General features: G+C 34.6%; 1 protein-coding gene and 3 non-coding genes across 5 annotated transcripts in view; 1 reads left to right on the top strand and 3 right to left on the bottom strand.

Moving 5' to 3' along the window:
- Positions 1-2,148: 2,148 nt before the first annotated feature.
- LOC113398819 (probable ATP-dependent RNA helicase DHX34) overlaps positions 2,149-18,829 on the bottom strand; it is a 29,582-nt gene continuing 12,901 nt past the window's right edge. Inside the window, exons 4-20 of one of the 2 annotated variants that reach the window (XM_026637753.2) lie at positions 18,150-18,316; positions 17,478-17,681; positions 16,875-17,007; positions 15,730-15,878; positions 15,243-15,350; positions 14,897-15,002; positions 14,042-14,247; positions 12,666-12,869; positions 10,117-10,299; positions 9,376-9,473; positions 8,915-9,119; positions 7,471-7,533; positions 6,689-6,870; positions 5,861-5,971; positions 4,126-4,247; positions 2,836-3,124; positions 2,149-2,446 (exon numbers count right to left, since the gene is read on the bottom strand). In XM_026637753.2, coding sequence (XP_026493538.2) covers positions 2,170-2,446; positions 2,836-3,124; positions 4,126-4,247; positions 5,861-5,971; positions 6,689-6,870; positions 7,471-7,533; positions 8,915-9,119; positions 9,376-9,473; positions 10,117-10,299; positions 12,666-12,869; positions 14,042-14,247; positions 14,897-15,002; positions 15,243-15,350; positions 15,730-15,878; positions 16,875-17,007; positions 17,478-17,681; positions 18,150-18,316 — 2,807 coding nt within the window. In that variant the 3' untranslated portion in view covers positions 2,149-2,169. The remainder of the gene's footprint in view (positions 2,447-2,835; positions 3,125-4,125; positions 4,248-5,860; positions 5,972-6,688; positions 6,871-7,470; positions 7,534-8,914; positions 9,120-9,375; positions 9,474-10,116; positions 10,300-12,665; positions 12,870-14,041; positions 14,248-14,896; positions 15,003-15,242; positions 15,351-15,729; positions 15,879-16,874; positions 17,008-17,477; positions 17,682-18,149; positions 18,317-18,829) is intronic. The other variant, XM_064217020.1, reaches the window with a different exon arrangement.
- Positions 3,210-3,281, bottom strand: Trnaw-cca (transfer RNA tryptophan (anticodon CCA)). Its single transcript has one exon. It is a non-coding gene; the product is annotated as a tRNA-Trp (tRNA).
- Positions 11,030-11,101, bottom strand: Trnaw-cca (transfer RNA tryptophan (anticodon CCA)). Its single transcript has one exon. It is a non-coding gene; the product is annotated as a tRNA-Trp (tRNA).
- Positions 11,968-12,039, top strand: Trnaw-cca (transfer RNA tryptophan (anticodon CCA)). Its single transcript has one exon. It is a non-coding gene; the product is annotated as a tRNA-Trp (tRNA).

Here is an 18,829-nt window from a genome sequence, read left to right as displayed (position 1 = left end):
GTAAACATGCATATATTTAATAGAATCGCAGGAAACGCTACAAAATCTGTTCTCAAAATCTAAATATTCCTTATTCAAGTAGGCTCATAAAAGCACTTTTGAATCGTTTGAAAGTGTTGAATTAAATTGAAAGCTACCGCCGGTTCGGAAAATCGATTCCACTGAGAAGAACCGACAAGGCGCTCAGTAGTTACTTTTTTCTAATAAGTCAGTGGCAGTATAAAAATTTCACCTTCGCCCATTTGCTACTTGCGATATTTCATCGTCGGAAGCTATATGTACCCTATAGCTTTGCTAGCCCATTGAGAAAAATACCATTATTCCTTGATACGAAAGTGGCTCCTATGGGTTTTGCAGAAGGCAGTTTCTCTTCATATCAACTATGGAACTCATAGCAGAGCAGACATACCGGCAAGTTCATTAAAATTACTATATATACAAATAAGCACTGCTTAATAGGGACCAGGGACTAAAGAGCAATAGAATCTAAGGTGATAAAATAAATTATATTATTATCAAAACCGTGAAAAAAAGTTGCTTAAAAACTTCACGAAACATAACAGTTTTATCTCCACGGATTATTTCTTTATGAATAATTTTTTTACAAGGTAAATATGTAGTTAGACTGCTAAATAATATTTTCGGTAGTAACTGCAGATCTATATAAGATAGAAAAGGGTTAAGATAACATTAGTGTAGGTTGTGCGCGAAAGTTGCAAAGGCACAACGGCGGAAACATTGAAACGCAAACCTTTAATTTAACGTATCAGTATTGGTATTCTGTAAAAACAAACGCGAAACTCAGAACTCGGAGAGCACGATCGTGAAATGCCAGAAAATGATAAGCAACATTGACTAATAATTACGATATTTAAACAATACATCCAAATAGATTATCACTGTACTTAAGTCGGTTTTCGGCATATCATAAGCGTTACAGAATTACACCGTAGGTATCAACTGGTACTGTTAAATAATCTCCTGTTATAAATTAAGTAATTAAAACTCATTCCATTAAGAACTTTTCAAACTCAAATTCATGCCGAATATCACTAAAATGCTTCTTTCAATTTCAGTAGATATTTGATCCGAGGGTTAATTGTAAAAATAAATAAGTTCACAAATAACATAATCACGATTACGTTTAGACTCAAATAATGGAACACAGTTTATCTGTGGTAAGCGCAGCGGACAATCGGCACGATCCTTCACGCCATCTTGCGCGGTTTTCGCGCCCTTTTATTGGGATTCCATTTTTTCGAAATTTATATACAGATTATGAAATTGAAATAGGATAGTACTATCTATATAAAATATTTTATCCGTTTCATATGGAAAATAATGGGACTTTGAATATTAGAAATTAAATTTAAATGGAAGTCCTATTATTTAAAAGCTGTTTAGGGTAAGAATATATTATATTATGCATATTATAAATAATTTAAGTAAAAAAATATTTTGGTTTATAAATACATTTTTACTTTTTATTTTATTTCGTTTAAATATCAAAATGTTTAAAAACGAGTAAAAAGATTGTAAGAGCTCTGCACATTATATAATAGTCTTTGATACGGAACACTAACATAGAGAAACAGAATATAATGTACCTACTTTGAAAGTTTTAATTTTATCAGCGCAATGGTACAAGTTCGTGACTCGTCTTCGTTCAGAAGCGTTGTTCGACTTGTTGTTAAAATGACTGTTCGGAAATAGATTATAGGAGAGATAATTTTCATGGAGTTTTATAATTTATTAGCTTAATAACAGTTACCGTTAAACTTGTGGGAAAGAAAAATTGGAAAGAAAAAAGCTTAAAACTATTTGAAAAATCATTGGCATAATCAATGCTCTGCTTTTAAAATATATATATAAAAAGAAATAAAAACATTAAAACACAGACAACAACTAAAAAATATTTATTTATAATAAATAAATAATATTATCTTTTAGATAATTATTTTTTATTGTGATTGAAAGTGAGATTATGAAATATAAATACAATGTCACAATGTGATATGCGACGTTGCCTATAATAATAATAAAAAATCATTCATCAAATAACTGTAAGATGGTTCTCAAGATAACACGACTCACGGTCAACAATTATACATTTTATTTTAGGCTATTTATAAATAAAGTAAACACCGATTTCCTTTTTTAATAGCATTTTTATTTACATGCATTTTTGTGCTTCAATATTTCAACAGGCGTTAAATATAATGTCCTTTTACAATTTTCACACTCATATTCCTTGGTGTTAGGTTTATTATCCCTTATCACCTTCGTCTGCACTTCCTTCTTTTCGGTTCTAGAAGAGCATGTGAACTCCTTATGCTGTATCCTTTCTAGAGGTGATAAACAGACTGATATTTCGCAATTTGGACAGGTCCATGGAATGCTGTAGGTTTCTTGATAACTCTGGTAGCTCCAGTCCGTATCTACAACGCTGAAAATATTATTACATAAGTTTTGTGAAGTATTAGTATTACTTTTGCAAGTGAGCAAGTGCGCCATCTGATAGTAATTGTTTCTATTTTGTTTTTTCTTTTTATTAATTTTTCTTCAGAGACTTAGGCCATACCTTTTTTCAGTCTTTTTTTGTTTCTTATTATAAATTCTTATTCATCATTTAAAAACATATCGACAACTACTTATGTATATTTAATATTACTCTTATCCCTACATACAATATAATAATTAATATTTATTACGCGTCCTTGTATTGACAGCCGTGAATTCCACACAGCGGAATATGGAGAATAGTTAATGCGTAACTTTTTTGTGGGCACCTTGATGATTCTTTGGTAATTAACTAAAATCATTTCAATCACTTACCAATTAAAAACAATATTATCCGTCACATACACACCGCCCTTCTTCTCGTGTGCACGGCATTCGAACCCCTGATCGAAGGGATTAGGGTCTATACTCGGGTGTACCTCGTCCGCACCCACATATATTACTTTGAGGTCTCCAGGCAGGCATCTTTTTATCGTATAATATATATCACTGTTTATATAAGTACTTATATCACATGATAATTCGTACTGTTCTTCTTCGTATGATGATTTAGTTTGATTTGATTTTTGAAGTTCACTTTCAACGGACTTGCTAGGATTTGCATCTGAAAATTTTAATAAAATAATCCATGAAAAAATTATAATTTAAAAAGAAAGCGAAATAAAAAGTGGGTGAAATGACTCTTTACTTGACCCCGACGTGATTTGAACACGCAACCTTCTGATCTGGAGTCAGACGCGCTACCGTTGCGCCACGGAGTCGATACTCTATACCGTGAAATATCTAATATGTATATAATTTTCGTAATATTATTATGTAAAAAAATACTTAAAAAAGCGGTTCTTTCTATTTTTCATTAAATCCGTTTATTATAGAAATTAAAATTAAATTGAATCTAGTCAAATCTTTTACGAATTTTTTTTTTTTTGGTAAATTGAGAAAGGAGCTTTGGAGTCTCAACTAATATCAACAATGTAACTAGTATTTTAGACTTGTGCAATAAATGAAGTGCAATAATAATATATCTTTTTTATATGAAAAATTAAAAATAAATTAATTAAAATATTAGGGACATTTATTCCAACCTCAGGATGCACACACATACACACACATTTACACCTTGAATGTTTCAAATCAAATCAAAATAAACTTTATTTGAAGTAGGCTTTTACAAGCACTTTTGGATCGTCATTCAACAAACTATATCAAGTAAAGCTACCACCGGTTCGGAATGTAGATTCTACAGAGAAGAACCGGCAAGAAACTAAGTAGTTACTCTCTTTCAACATCTAAAAATACCGTCATGTTTAAGTTCAGTTAAATACAATTATATATGTACATATGTAATATATCCTGCCTGGAAGTCAACATGCATTAACTCCACTTGTTTGTTGACAAAGTTATCGTAAATTTGGAAAAAAAAGTGTATATAAGTAAGTAAATAGAATAATATTGTATTATTATAAATAAATATATATATTAAACTACTGCTATTTGTAGTAAGTACATAATATAAGAGAGCTATTAACAAATATCGTTGAAAATGTATGTCTAAGGTTTGTTTATATGTATTTCTTCGCTTGGAATGTGCTATAGATACTGTACCTTGAAGTCGCCTGTTAATAAGTGCGTCCCAACGTTGTCTTAATTTAACGGCTTTCATTAATAAACTCAATCCGGTTTCGGGATACGGAAACTCCAATAACAACCAAGAGTCACAAAGTATTCTGAAATTTATTAATATTATCGGTTACAATTTTAAATAAATTGTTGTAATATCAAAGCATTATATATTGTGCTGAGCCCTGAAGAGACCCTTCAAGAAGAGTTCTTCGGTGACAAATTTCTATATGTTATAAAAAAGTCGTTTCCCGCCGTCTGTACTTAAGATTTTTCTTTAGATTTTAATACTAACATACATCAATAAACATAGTATTTTAAGAGGCAAATTTATATGTATAATACATGCATATTATATTAGAGAAAAGCCGAGAAATTGAATTTTCCTATTGACTAAACAAGAATGTTTTTTTTTAAATATCTGTTCTTCGATCTAAAGGTGGTCTTTAAGCCATTATTGTACTCCTGTGAAGCCAGGACGGGTAGTTAGTTGAAAATAAAGGTAATCATCATTATTCTTATTAATTTATAGCAATTACACTGGTTAAAAAATAGTGTTGTGTTAAGTTCACTTTACAAATACCTCAACTAGGTGCCCAAACGGCAATCCTAAGTCCGCAACTGTAATTCTCTTATTAGAAAAATAAATGTATTGGCCACTAAGGCAAAGGGTCATTCAACTCAAATGATGTCAATCTGAACTAAAGGAATAAGTAAGTTTGTTTATTTGTCATGTTTGTTTGTTACACTATATTGTGTCATGTCTTAACAACTGAACCAAGATACAAACCAAGAACAAGATTTTGAAGCCTACGAATGACAAATAAATAGATAATGATGACTAAACTAGAGAAATATATATATATGTTACTGTAAAAGCTCGAAGTAAGGTAAATCTTAAGATTTTCCAGTAAAACCTAAGATTTACCGACATGAGTTGATAAATATAGGTATTTATTATAAAGGGACGACTTTTTCGGACTTTTACCATTCCAACTAAACCTAATCTAACATGTAAATCCTAAGATTTACCAAGTGAATGAAGGTAAAAGTTCGAATCCCAAAGTTTTATGGACATTTACCATTCATAATCGGTAAATCTTAGGTTTTACTGGAAAATCTTAAGATTTACCGTAGTTCGAGCTTTTACAGTAACATATACATATATGTATATAATAAGTTCACAATATGTTAATACTGAAACGCGCCATCTAGCGGACGTTGCCTACAACTGGCTACTACGTCACATATAGCGTGTCGATGGTACCAACCTGCTACAAGTGTACCAAGATTGTCTTGAAGCTGATTAATACCACTCATCGCACGAATAAATAATAATAATAAATAAATAAATATTGGACCACATCACATACATTACTCTGATCCCAATGTAAGTAGCTAAAGCACTTGTGCTTTGGAAAATCAGAAGTAACGACGGTACCCCAAACACCCAGACCCAAGACAACATAGAAAACTAATGAACTTTTTCTACGTCGTCTCGGCCGGGAATCGAACCCGGGACCTCGGAGTGGCGTACCCATGAAAACCGGTGTACAAACCACTCGACCACGGAGGTCGTCAATAGCCACTAGGCACACAGTACCCTCATGTCTCAAGAAAAATATATGTCCTTCGACATACCTATAAGACGTTCTGTACCAATGCTAAGTTCAAATGAATAAAGTGATTTATATAATGTAATTTATAAAGTTCTTAATACCTTGTGAAACCAATATTGGTGTCTATTGAATGTGATAGGAGCAGCAACGTTTGGGCAGCTGGCATTCGCATCGAATTAACTATGTATGGTTTCGTCGTCTCTAACAGCGATCTGAAATTGAATTAATCAATATCATATGAAGTTATTATTATTAATGTGTTTTTGAATAAGTTAAAAATATTTGTTTAAACTACTCACTCCGCCCTTGTATGCACTACTCAAACTTTTCAATGATGTAGGCAGAAAATATCATTTGTTATGATATAAATATGCTATATTTCACAAATATCATCTTTGAATTTTTCGTTTTAAACGATTGTTAAAAGTCCACTTAGCCACCTAAAGTATATTCCAACCACAACAGGACAAATACTATATAAAACAACATTTGAGATCATACTGACGCGATATCATTGGTCAAGAATTTGAATAATCTATGAAATTCATCATGGATTTTCGACAAAATTGCGTTTTGAAAATCCGACGAAACTGCTATCGGAACTTTTGAAGTAAAATTAAAGTGGATATAAGCAGTTGAGTGGAATACAGTTGAATTATAAATAAAATTAAATTAATCAAGAACTGTTAGTAGTTTTATATTTAGTAGCATTACATAACCTGAGCTATTAGAAAATCGAATGGAAATCTCAAATCTTAGATTGGAATAATCTACGTAGAGGTGAACTGGTAGAGATTTCAGAAGCGTTAAGTTCACCTGCTATGCAATTGTTCTAATGCAATAAACTTTATAAATAAAATAAATAATATACTAGTTTAAAATAATAAGATTTGTAAAAATATTAACAATGAGTTAAATCAATAACTTACAAGTAACACAGTATCTGATGTTTGGCTGATAACGGTAGCCTATTTCTATAACCGTTCGGTAATTCGGTCTGTATGTCCGCTTCAGTGAGTTGCAGAAGTTTCGGATTCTTGCCGAAGATGGACGTGGGGTGCAGAAACACGAACGGTTTACTCCATGTGTGGAACAGCTGTTCGGATACGGACTGGAACGAAGTAATTATTTTTGTATAAAACATTTGCCTAAACAACTTTTACTTCTTTGAATTGACGTGATACCATTGGAATGATTAATGGTATTACTTATGGATTAGTAACAAAATTGCGTTCTAAATTCCGGCGAAGTTATTATCGAATTTATTATGAAACATCTCAAGGTCGAATGGTTGCAAGTATTATTTTATCCAAAAGTTTTCAATGTGTTGTCAATAATACAATCTGCCATGTTACGTATTTTTTATCTGTAACAATGACAAGAACATGCTTAAAACGAAATGAAGTGCTGTTTGTAATGGCGGTAGACTTGCAACAATACTTACTTACATCAACCTGTGTAAATAATTTCGTAAATATGTTATCTACGAGTTAGAATTTTATGTCACTTGATTACTTACCGTTTACTCTAGAACACAGTTTTGTTTTCAACGACAGAATATCTGATGGTACCACCCGAAACCCATAATATTTTAAATGATTTGTTTACCAAATTTTCGGACGGTGACAATTATATTAATACAAATACATAAATTGATCTTTAACATTTAATGTCTAATATTGATTTAAAGAAATATCTTTTTAGTCCGTACCTTGCAATGATTGTATTCGTCTGTTACCGCGACTTGTGGGTACAAAGCTCTGCAGAGTATCAACTGGAATTATATATAAAAAATATAATATATAAACAAAATATAGCTCATATAACTAGAGTTGTTATCCTCGTTTAAAAAATATTTGGGTACGAAACTAAGACAGAGAATCCACGTTACTTTTGTTTTTAACCCCCGACGCAAAAAGCGAGGGCTTACAAGTTTAACGTGTCTGTGTATCTGTCTGAGGTATCGCACCTCCCAAACGTATGAACTGATTTTTGTTTAGTTTTTTTTGTGTAATAGATAATTTTATCCCGAGTGTTCTTAGCCATGTTTCATGAAAATCTGTTAAGCCGCTTGAAGATCATCATCTCCTTGATAGTTGATGAGGGTATCTGACTGCCTTCCACCGCCTATCCATTCGAAATTTGGTATTACTTCAATGATATGGAAAGAACATGGTAAGGTAAACATAACTTGAAATATGACATGTTAAGGTAAGGTTTCGATTTCTAAGGTTGGTAATTAAATTGAATCAATTAGGCTCAATTACCAATATATTTATAAAAATATGTATATTTACAGTGTATATAGTACTAGTACCTAACTAAGTTACTATAAATACCTTCCTAATATTTATACTCCCTTTAAAAAGTACAAAATAAAAGTTAAATTAAAAATTTTATAAACCCCCCCGACACTAAGAATAAAGTCTAAATACTAACAAATAATACTTTAAACCCATTATAATTATTATCGTCACATATATTATTTAAGTTTAAATATATTTATTTGCAAAGCTTCGTCGTCGCGTCGGGGGACCGCTAAAATTTATAAATATTTTTTCCAACAACAGGTGATTATTTATTACGAATCATATGGTCACTTCAGATCAGACATGGTTTTGGATGCTTTGTTTGAAGCACTTGAGGCATAAGTTGTCAACGATATATTTTGATGTCAACCTGACCGATCAAAATTTTGATCACAGCGACCAAAATAAGCGCAAACAGAGGTCTCCCAGGCCCTCCCTATTACCTCACTCTTAGAATCCGATTGGACGACAAATCAAAAACCAGCGGTAGGAATTCAGGCGCAGGTCTAACGGCTTTACGTCCTTTCAACGACACGGAAGTCTACACACTTCCTACAAATTCCAGACTCCGGCCTGTGACTGAGAATTGATTGACAGAAAAGGCGAATAACTTTTTAACGGCTCAAACGGGATTTGCATCCAGAACCTCGGGATCGGTGGCCTACATCTAGCCACTAGACCAACCAAGCAATCCATGCCACCTATACGAATATAACAAAGCAGCAGAGCCTGCATGAACGCATTAATTTCACGATCTAACAGTTTAATGTACGTTTATCGTGGGTGAAAATGCGTGGAGAAGCTAGTATACGAAAGAGATGATAAATAAATACAATTCCCTTTCACCTTTAACATGATAAGATCTCGTCCACTGTTCGTACTGGAGCCGTTGATCAAGGCCCGTATCCTGCCCGCGTCGTTGGTCATGCGGAACTCTATGTCGCGAATGTCCACAGCATCGTCCTCGTCTTTGTCGTCTATTATCTCCCACGAGTCGACTTTGAGACGCTTACGACGTTTGGATTCTTCAGCCGCTTTTTGTTTGTATTGCCTGCAATAAAAAAAAAATCCGACTTGAAGGGTGACTGTGCCAGTGTAACTACAGGCATAAGGGAGATCATCTTCGATCTCAAGGTTGATAGAGCATTGCGGATGTAAGGGACGATTAATATTTAAAGCACACATATATATATATGGGGGGGGGGGGGGGTCGTGTAATAAACTAGGAGTAAAATCTTACACTATACTGATTGATTGTTATCTGACCGTTCGTAACGATGATGTAAAATAATAAAACCTTGTAATACCTTCTCATGTCTTTCAACTGTTTCATCTGCCCGTGACGTAGCGCTCTCTCCGCTGACGACATTGTTTCCGGTTCGGGAGTCTCCGTTAGGTTATTGTCCTGCAAATAATTTTTATAATATAAATTTACCATGGCTTAATGTCGTATCTCATTTTCAACGAAAATCTAAATTTCATTCATTATTTGAAATTTTATTCGATTGGTTCAAGTAGTACGAATAAAATAATCAGATGTGAAACTGTTTTAACTCTAGCATAAGTTTTAGAACTACCCGCAACATCAATAGTACATTAAGATTTAATTGTTTGGAAGCATTAGAAAGTCTTAATTGGCAAGTACGATTATGATAAGTATTAAAATGTTTATTTGCAATTGTAACATTACCATACTGCCCTTTGTCAACGAAATAATCAAAATACTCTTTAATCAAATAGGATCATAGAAGCGATTTTGAATGGTCGTGTTACAGAGTTGAAATAAATGTAAACTTATGACCAGTTCTGCCACACTAATTCCCTACTTAAAGGAATTACTAATATTCCTATTTACCCCTCCGATAAAGCTCTACGCTTGTGATCAGAGCGGGGTCGAAAATAGCTCAAGGGGCAGCATTGAACCTGCGACTTTTTACATCGAAAGGCAGTCCGTAAACCATTGCGCTATTGACGCTTCAAAGTCAGCAGTCGCTTGAAACTCTTTTCATAATTTCCATCTCCCATCAGGGAGTCGGAACGAGCGCCACCTGCAGCAGGCTGTCGAGCTGCGCCGCGAGCTTGGTGAGCTCGTAGAGGCGCTGCTCCTCGAGGCCGCGCCGCCGGCACCACGCGCGCCCGCCGCCGCGCGCCTTCTCGCGCAGCCACGCGCTGTACAGCGACAGCAGCGACACCGGGTCGCCGTGGTCCGACTCGTCGGCGCGCCGGGCGGTCTGTGCCAGTACCGGGGTATAGAGAGTTGCCATTGGAGAGGCCAACTGAGACTATATCTACCACCCAATTAAATTTCATCAGTGCGACTGTGTACTACGAATTACAGTATCGATGTTGATGCAGTAAATTTAAGTAAATTTCATAAATGAAGTACAATCTTCGGAATACATCTTTATTAGAAATAAGCGTTTCACAAGGATCACTCTTTGGTCCTTATTCGTCTTTGTTACTCATAACGAGGCTGACTATGTACATCAAAAAAATGTTTTTAAAGTTAACAGAAAAACTAATATGATAATCTAAATAATGCATTGATTAAAAAATCATTTACTATCAGTACTCTGTATAAACAAAGCCGATTAAGAGCTTTATTATTAATCTTATCTTAATGTAATGAATACTATAGTATGTTTTAACAGACTGTATTTAATAATGAAGTGTTTGATAAATTTATATAGATCATCATACACGGGACAGTTAGGCCTAATTCCGAAGTATCCGCAAGAAACTTAAACTTATGAAATATATTGACTGAAGTTCGTTAATAGAAAAACAAATTCAAATTTATATTGTAAACATAATAATTTCTGTTGTATTTTGTTGCAATCAGCCAAAACATGAAAACTAACATATATGAAAACAAATATATACCAAACAAGTAAATAATCGTAACCTCCATGTCAAATTATATTATAATAGAAAAAAGGAAGTAAAATGAATATTGACTTTTGACCCCGACGTGATTTGAACACGCAACCTTCTGATCTGGAGTCAGACGCGCTACCGTTGCGCCACGGAGTCGATGCTCTATGTAGCGAAATAACTAAACACAAAGTTATAAGAACTTTTAATATTAACTCTTTAGGTTTATTTTTAAAATATTATTTCACTTCACTTTCCATAACATTGTCAACTTTTTATAATTAAAAGCAAACGTCAGGAAAGATTTCAAAAATAATTTTTCACCGCCGTATTCATTATCAGTTCTAGGGAAGGTATTGCCAGTTTGGAATATGCAATATATTGAGTTCACGACGAGGAACTTTATGTTACTTTTGAAATTCATTTTATAACATATAAACAAATAAAATTGAGACGAAATTTTGACTAGAGTTATTATGAAATAAAGTTTTTTTTTTTTTTTATAGATTAAAAATCATCTAAAATGTTAAACTAGTATTTGAAGCAATCTTATATTATCGAAGTCAAAACACCTAAACTCTTGTTTAGCCGCCTTTTATATGAAGTCAAAGTTAATATTAATAGCAATGGTTTTAAAAAATCAAGATTGGATTTAATTCATTTCTTCCTTATAATTTAGCCTAATAAGTTCTTGCTCGAAGTGACTTCCCCTATAGCGTAAGCGAAAACTAGTCAAAATATCCGGCATCATATTTGATGCGATTTTTGTATACAATGGTTAAAATTACCAATAGGGGTGAGAAATAGTCACCCCTATTACCTCTTAATGGGAATACCTCTACTTATTTATAGTCAACGAAAAAGCAACAACTCATAGAATAATTAATGATTAAGAAGAAAATTTCTCAATAAATAAATTTGATCTTTGCCTGTGAAATTAACATTCTATAATAAATAATACATAACGCTTGTAGTTTATTAAAGAAAATTCTATTACGTTTAGACATTTCACGGTATAGAGCATCGACTCCGTGGCGCAACGGTAGCGCGTCTGACTCCAGATCAGAAGGTTGCGTGTTCAAATCACGTCGGGGTCAAAACTGCTCAAAGGGCAGGGATTTTTTTACCTAATTATTTTACCAATATATATAATAGAAACAACATTTTTTGTCTAACTGCTTTTTAATTATGACGAGACACTCGTAAATTGGTAAAGTTACTAACGTCAAATTATGCCATAAAAAGATTCACCAACGCATGTGATAAATTTGAATGTTATCAATACTTATAGCATATAAGATATACAACTATTATGGTGCCCGTGTGTATGTAACACCCACTCATCATATATTCTACCGCCAAACAGCAATACTTAGTATTGTTGGGATCCGGCATGAAGGGTGAGTGAGCCAGTGTAATTACATGCACAAAGGGCATCATATCTCAGTTCCCGGGAGGTTGGGAGGCAGGTGCATTTGTGATGTAAGGAATGGATAATATTTCTTATGGAGTCAATGTCTATTTAAGGTGACCGCTTATCATCACAACTTTTACCGGTGGTGGCTTGGGGTGAACACCTAATATTCAATCATCAATACTCACTCATCGATTGTTCAACCGCCACAAATCAATAAGTTTTTTTTCTATGGTCGGATTTTGAAGAGTGCAGGGGGACAGTTACGAGCACGAGTGCCACGACACAGGAGAGGGCGAGGGGCGGTACCTCGCAGTCGAAGTCGCGATGCGCGCGCGCGGTGTACACGGAGCGCAGGCCGAGCGCGGCGGCCAGCGCCAGCGCCGCGGACAGCCGGTCTGCCGGCAGCGTGGCCGCGCCCGCCACCAGCGCCTTGGCCAGCGACACCTCCACCGGCAGCTTGGCCAGCGCCGCGCCCAGCGCCGTCAGCTTCTCGTTGGACGACAGCGCGCCCTGGACGCACGAGTGCATTTATGACAGACACTAGATACGGCGTTCCGAACAATTACTCTGAACTCTGATTCGACCGATCTGAACCGCAGGCCGGTCACCTGACTTAAGTGTGGCTTGACCGTACTAATGTGGGCATACAGAGCGGCGCTAAGAATTAGAAAATCCGAATCAAAGTATGAACCTAGACTTAAACAACAATTCAGTAGGTAGTCTAATAAGTAAAATTATTTATTGTACGATTGATTAAATACCTAGAATATATTATTGTAATACGAATAATACAATAAACAAAGTTAAAGTCTACGCCATCCTTCTATCTTTCGAATATCTACATACACACGTTGTTACACTACGTTGAACGAAAAGCGTAAGTGCCTTGAAAATCTCGGTGCTTACGGCGTTTTGGTCGTGAGAAATCAATACTCTATAAGTGCTATGTTTTATAGTTTGATTAGATGAAGTAAAGGCGACTAATAGACTTCCTCTCGATATTTGGAAGTACGAATGGAAATTTTAATGTTGTTTTTTGTTTTTAGGGTTCCGTAGCCAACTGGTGGACCATATTAATAAGAATCCGCTGTCCGTCCGTCTGTCCATCTGTCTCTGTCACCAGGCTTAACCGTGGCAGTTAGACACTTGAAATTTTCACAGATAATGTATTTCTGTTACCGCTACATCAAAAAATACTAAAAACACAATTTTTTTTTTATAGATAATGGCCGGAACATTTCGTGCGCGATCCACTCGCACTTGGTCGATTTTTTTATTTAATAATTGGTTGTAGTCTTAGACATTGCACTGCATGACTGCATCGACATCTATATGCCGTGACTCAAATACGAAATCGAAATCTATTCATTTAAATTATTAAATACATTAATTATTATGAGTAATGCTTGTGTCCTACATACGAAAGGACTGGATGACTTCTGCCAAAAACAGAAATAAATGGAATTCTTTGGAGGAGGCTTTTACCCTGAGGGGGTCCACAAATCAAAATGGTTCAATTTACTATATTATTATAATGCTTGTGTTACATTATGTCTTAGAGTGCGTGCGAAGACTACTATGAGTAGTGACAGCATAAAAATAAAAATTAGATTAAATTTCTCATCGAATGAATAGATCTATAAAGTATATATATAATAATCTTATTTAAACATGTTACTTACATGTTGTTTAAGTTCTAAGAGCGCGTCCTCAATGGCCTCCTCCGGCGGCGAATCAATAAACGGGAACCTTCTGACGTCATTAACGCCGAGCGAACTCATCAACAGCAGCAGCGACGCGAGCGGCACTCTCGACACTTCAGGGGTACTGAACGCTTCCAAATCCGAGTACTGCTCTTCAGAATATATGCGGTAACAGACTCCAGGACCTGGATATAACCAGCTCGTTTATGTCACAAACGGAAAGTTTTTTTTTTGGGATAGATTGGCCGACGAGCAAATGGGCCACCTGATGGTATGCGATCACCACCGCCCATATACAATGGCGCTGTAAGAAATATTAACCATTCCTTACATTGCTTACTAACTGGAACTGGAACTAAGATGTTATGTCCCTTGTGCCTATAGTTACACTGGCTCACTGACAAGGTACTCTAGTAAGCAAGTTTCTGAAAGGTATTTTCTGTTACTGTCATCAGCATCATCATCAGCAGCAGTTGCTTAATGATTAAAAACTGAATCAGCCATGAAAAGTTTTATCCACTCGGATTCACAGTTAATCAATGGCAATATTTTGATTTGCACATTTGTGAAAACACTTGAAAATATAGCACCGCCCGACATTTTAATCTATATCACAGAAGAATCTTGAGTTTTAATTCACTTATGCAGTTCAGGTATCAAAATTTATACACCTTCAGTTTCTATAGGACGTCAGTCTAACTTAAACAGAATACTAGATAATTTTCAAACAGATTATAAAACTTTACTTTTTTAATAAAAAGGGGAATTGCGGGAGGCGTATAGTCGGAAATCAAGATTATTGAACTAAATTAATACAACTTTAAATAACGATACCTGTTCGCCCAGCTCTCCCCTTCCTCTGATCAGCACTTGCCTTTGATATCCAAAACTCTTTCAGCCTCTGCATTTTCGTTGATGAATCGTAGCTCATCTCTTTTACCTTTTAAAAATAATCTACATTTGTCATAAATTATCTTAAAACATTTTGCAGAAACAGTTAGATCGTAAAATGATACAAACTTCCTCCTTGAAAAGAGAAGAGACCTTGGCACACCAGTGCGACATTTTAGAGCTATTATGGCATTAAAATACGTATTCATGCTGGATTGAGTGATAAATCATAATGTAAAGCGATCTCTTCCGACTTTATACTACATTATCATAGTGTGGATATGCACACCTTTCCGGAGTCAACGACGAATCTTATCCCGTCTATTGTGACGGAGGTTTCCGCGATGTTCGTTGATACAATACATTTCCGAACGCCCTCTGGCGGGTAGTCGAAAACCTAGAATGCCGTAAAAAGTCATTAAATACATTTAATTTTTAACTGTATTAAGAACAAAATATATAAAACTATAAATATTTGCATTTGAATTAAAACTTTATTGCTGGTACTCGCACGAAGGGGTACTGGATTTTGGTGTGGATTTTGTGGATTATGACCATATCTTATTCTTAAGTGAGTTATTAGTACTTAGATAATATAATTAATTATGTAATAAACTACTAACTGTCCATATGCCTAATACCTGCTTGATCATAACGCTTTTTCTATCGCTACAATTACATTTCCTACAGTACCATGTCAGTGTGCGATGACTCACCATCAGATGAGCCATATGACAGTTTGCCTTTCAATTAAAAAAAAAAAGTACCAAGAATACCTTATCTTGTTCAGCGAGTGACAATGCACTGTGTAAGGGTAAAATGATCCAACTCTTGGCTTTTTCGTTATACTGCTGAGCGGCGTCACATATCGCTGTTATTTCCTTTACTCCAGACATGAAAATGAGAAGATCACCTCTTTCGCCATCTGAAAGACCGGAAATATATCTATTAATAATAGACTAAAGTGACCCACTTCTGGGCTAGGGCTTCTCCTCCTTTTGAAGGAGAGGAGGCTCCAGCTCAAAGTGTGAGTCAAACTTTTCCAACGCGCAACGGTAAATACATATGTAGTTTTTTTCATCAGATACAATCAAGTATCCTCGCGATGTTTTCATTTAACGCTGACCATAATATTTTTATATGACTTCTGGGTGGACTAGACTACGAGGTTAGGAATCTTTTCCATTCTTGCAGAAAAACTTAGCTGTGTCCATGAATACAAGGGGCAAAACTACGTGATTCGATGACTCATGAAATGATATTTTTTAATTGGGATATTTTTTAGGTGGATTGGTATGACCACCAGATGGTAAGTGGTCACCACTGCGCTGACAACGGCGCCGTATGAAATCATTTCTTACAATGCCAATGCACCACTAATTTTGGGAACTAAGTTCTGGTGTCTCTTGTGCTTGAAATTACACTGGCTCACTCACCCTTCAAACCGTGGTGGTGGACTATATAAGTGGATCTACCCAAAATGACTTGCACAAAGGCCGTCAATCAAATAAGGCGTCGACCAATTATCATAAATTAGACTTTAATATGGGTATATACAAAACCTAGTCTGATTGTTGCTTTAGCGACAAATACGCCTATTGCACGTCATGGCTCTTTTGTAAGTCCTGTATCTGATTCGTTTTAGTGTTAGAGAGCATAAAGATTACTAATGGTCGCCTAATGGTCGTAAATGTTTCCATAATTAAAAACGAATTCATATCTTTCGAAAAAAATCGTATATGTGCTCTTATTTCCATTTTTTTTATCATGATATGCACATTAGCTATCAAACGAAAAAAAAAAAAATCCGTTAATAGACAGAGTATAAAAGAGTACTGAATGGTGTCTTTGCCTGTTTATATGTACTTAGATTTAAAAAAAATATACGTAAATAAGGAATTAATTTAAAAATATGCTTTACTTGGGTATTTGCTGTCTATTAATTGCATGATCTGTACATAGGGCTGTGGATCGAGTCGGTCATCTCTAGTAGGTTTATCTTCTATCAAAATAGGTTTATACTTCAGTTCTATAGGAAACAGCCGACCCGGTACCTGAAATGTGACATTCATTGTACATTTTCGTCCGCCATCATAAGAACTCGCAAAATAAAGACTTACAGTAGTAGATAACAATTCGTTTCTGATTTATTAAAATCAAAAACCTTTTTTGTGGTTAAGTTTTTTTTATAATATTGTAAAATCGTATTACAGATATTACGAAGTTTATCAATTAATAAATTTAAGGTTTTGTTATAAAATCAAAAGATTCATTAAAAAATATCGTTATAGCATTTGTTCATTTCCATGCAAGATGAATAGATTAATTATAAAAATTGTAGTTGATTATATAATTTCATCCGTTCAAAGATTATTTTTATATACATAAAACGAGCTGCTCCTACCTACCGGGTCCAATCTAAATCATACATGAACTTACTCAAAAAGTAATATTATTGTTATCGGCATTGATCTAAATGTTTAGGAGAAGTTCAGTCCATACACGCATACATAAGAATACCTACTTGAATAACGACAGCCGATTCGGCTGAGAAATAATCCTCGAAAAGTTTAATATTGATCGTCGCTGACATGAGTACTAGCTTGATGTCATTACGGGAGTGTATCAAGCACTTGAGGACACCCAGCAAAAAATCTCCCATTAAATGTCTCTCGTGGATTTCATCGAGGATTATGACGTCATAGCTCGGTAAATTTTCCGACGACATCTGTAATTTTTTTACAATATAATTACATATACATATTAGCTAATACTGAAGGTAAGGACTGAGGTAAGGCCCCTCTTGTTAAAAAAAAGAGCTTATTACACAACGCTGGTCAACATCAGGTTGATAAATATATGCACAGAATGAAAACCGACACATGCAGGTTTCCTGGCAATATATTTCTTTAGAGCCAAGCACGAGATCAATTTTAATAAGAAATTGCAATAATTCTTGCCTGCATTCGTATCCGCGATATAAGTTTTCTGTCCAGAATATTATTATTTCATTAACATTCATAGCTTTAAGAGCGTAATGGAGGAAGTCTTTAAGAAAAAAAAAAGACAACTTATCAATTTTTATTTTAAAAAAGGAATATTTTTTTAATACTTTACCAAGTGTGCGTATTAAGTCTAAAAGTTCCTATATTCATTAAAGACAGTTTATTTGATTATTCAATGAAGGTAATATTACCTGCCTTAACAATAATCCTTCAGTTATAAAACATATTTTCGTATCCGCCGTCTTGCTTTTTTCAAATCTAATCTGATAGCCAACTTTGCTCTCGAATTGAGTCAACATTTCGAAAGCCACTCGTTTTGATAAAGAAATACACGCAATTCTTCTCGGTTGGGTACAAGCTAAAAAATAAAATTAAACATATAATCTATTTTCTCATGTTGGGGGTCTTTGGATATTTATTTATTTTTAAAGTAACCATAGTAAGTAAGTTGCCATACTCGGAACTTTTAGGAAATGATTTATACTAACTTAACTCTAAACCTCACTTTCTAAAAGCACCATTTTGCTGCTTTAGGTAGAGCTTTGACCATCAGGTCGCACCAATTGCACCTCAACCTACTCATGCAATACAAAATAAGCTGATGTTCTTTTCAACTGAGCCTGCCAAATGTAATATATATTGGCCAAAGGCAAAAGTGAAAATGCCTTCACTTTTATTTAAGGAGACTTGAAAGTTATTCATTTTTGTATTACTAAATGAACATGTGACAAAAATTCTTCAGATACATAGAGGCATTGTCAAATTTTTTATCATTGAACATTTCTATAGAATATTGTCATTTATGATCGACTTAGCACTATTGATTTCTTGTTCTTGTTTAGTTACTGTACATTAGTCCAGAATTATTGAA

This window comes from Vanessa tameamea, chromosome 14, assembly GCF_037043105.1.
Source record: "Vanessa tameamea isolate UH-Manoa-2023 chromosome 14, ilVanTame1 primary haplotype, whole genome shotgun sequence".
Lineage (NCBI taxonomy): Eukaryota > Metazoa > Arthropoda > Insecta > Lepidoptera > Nymphalidae > Vanessa > Vanessa tameamea.
Note: the sequence above shows the minus strand (reverse complement) of the source record. Positions and strands in the feature narration are given on the sequence as shown.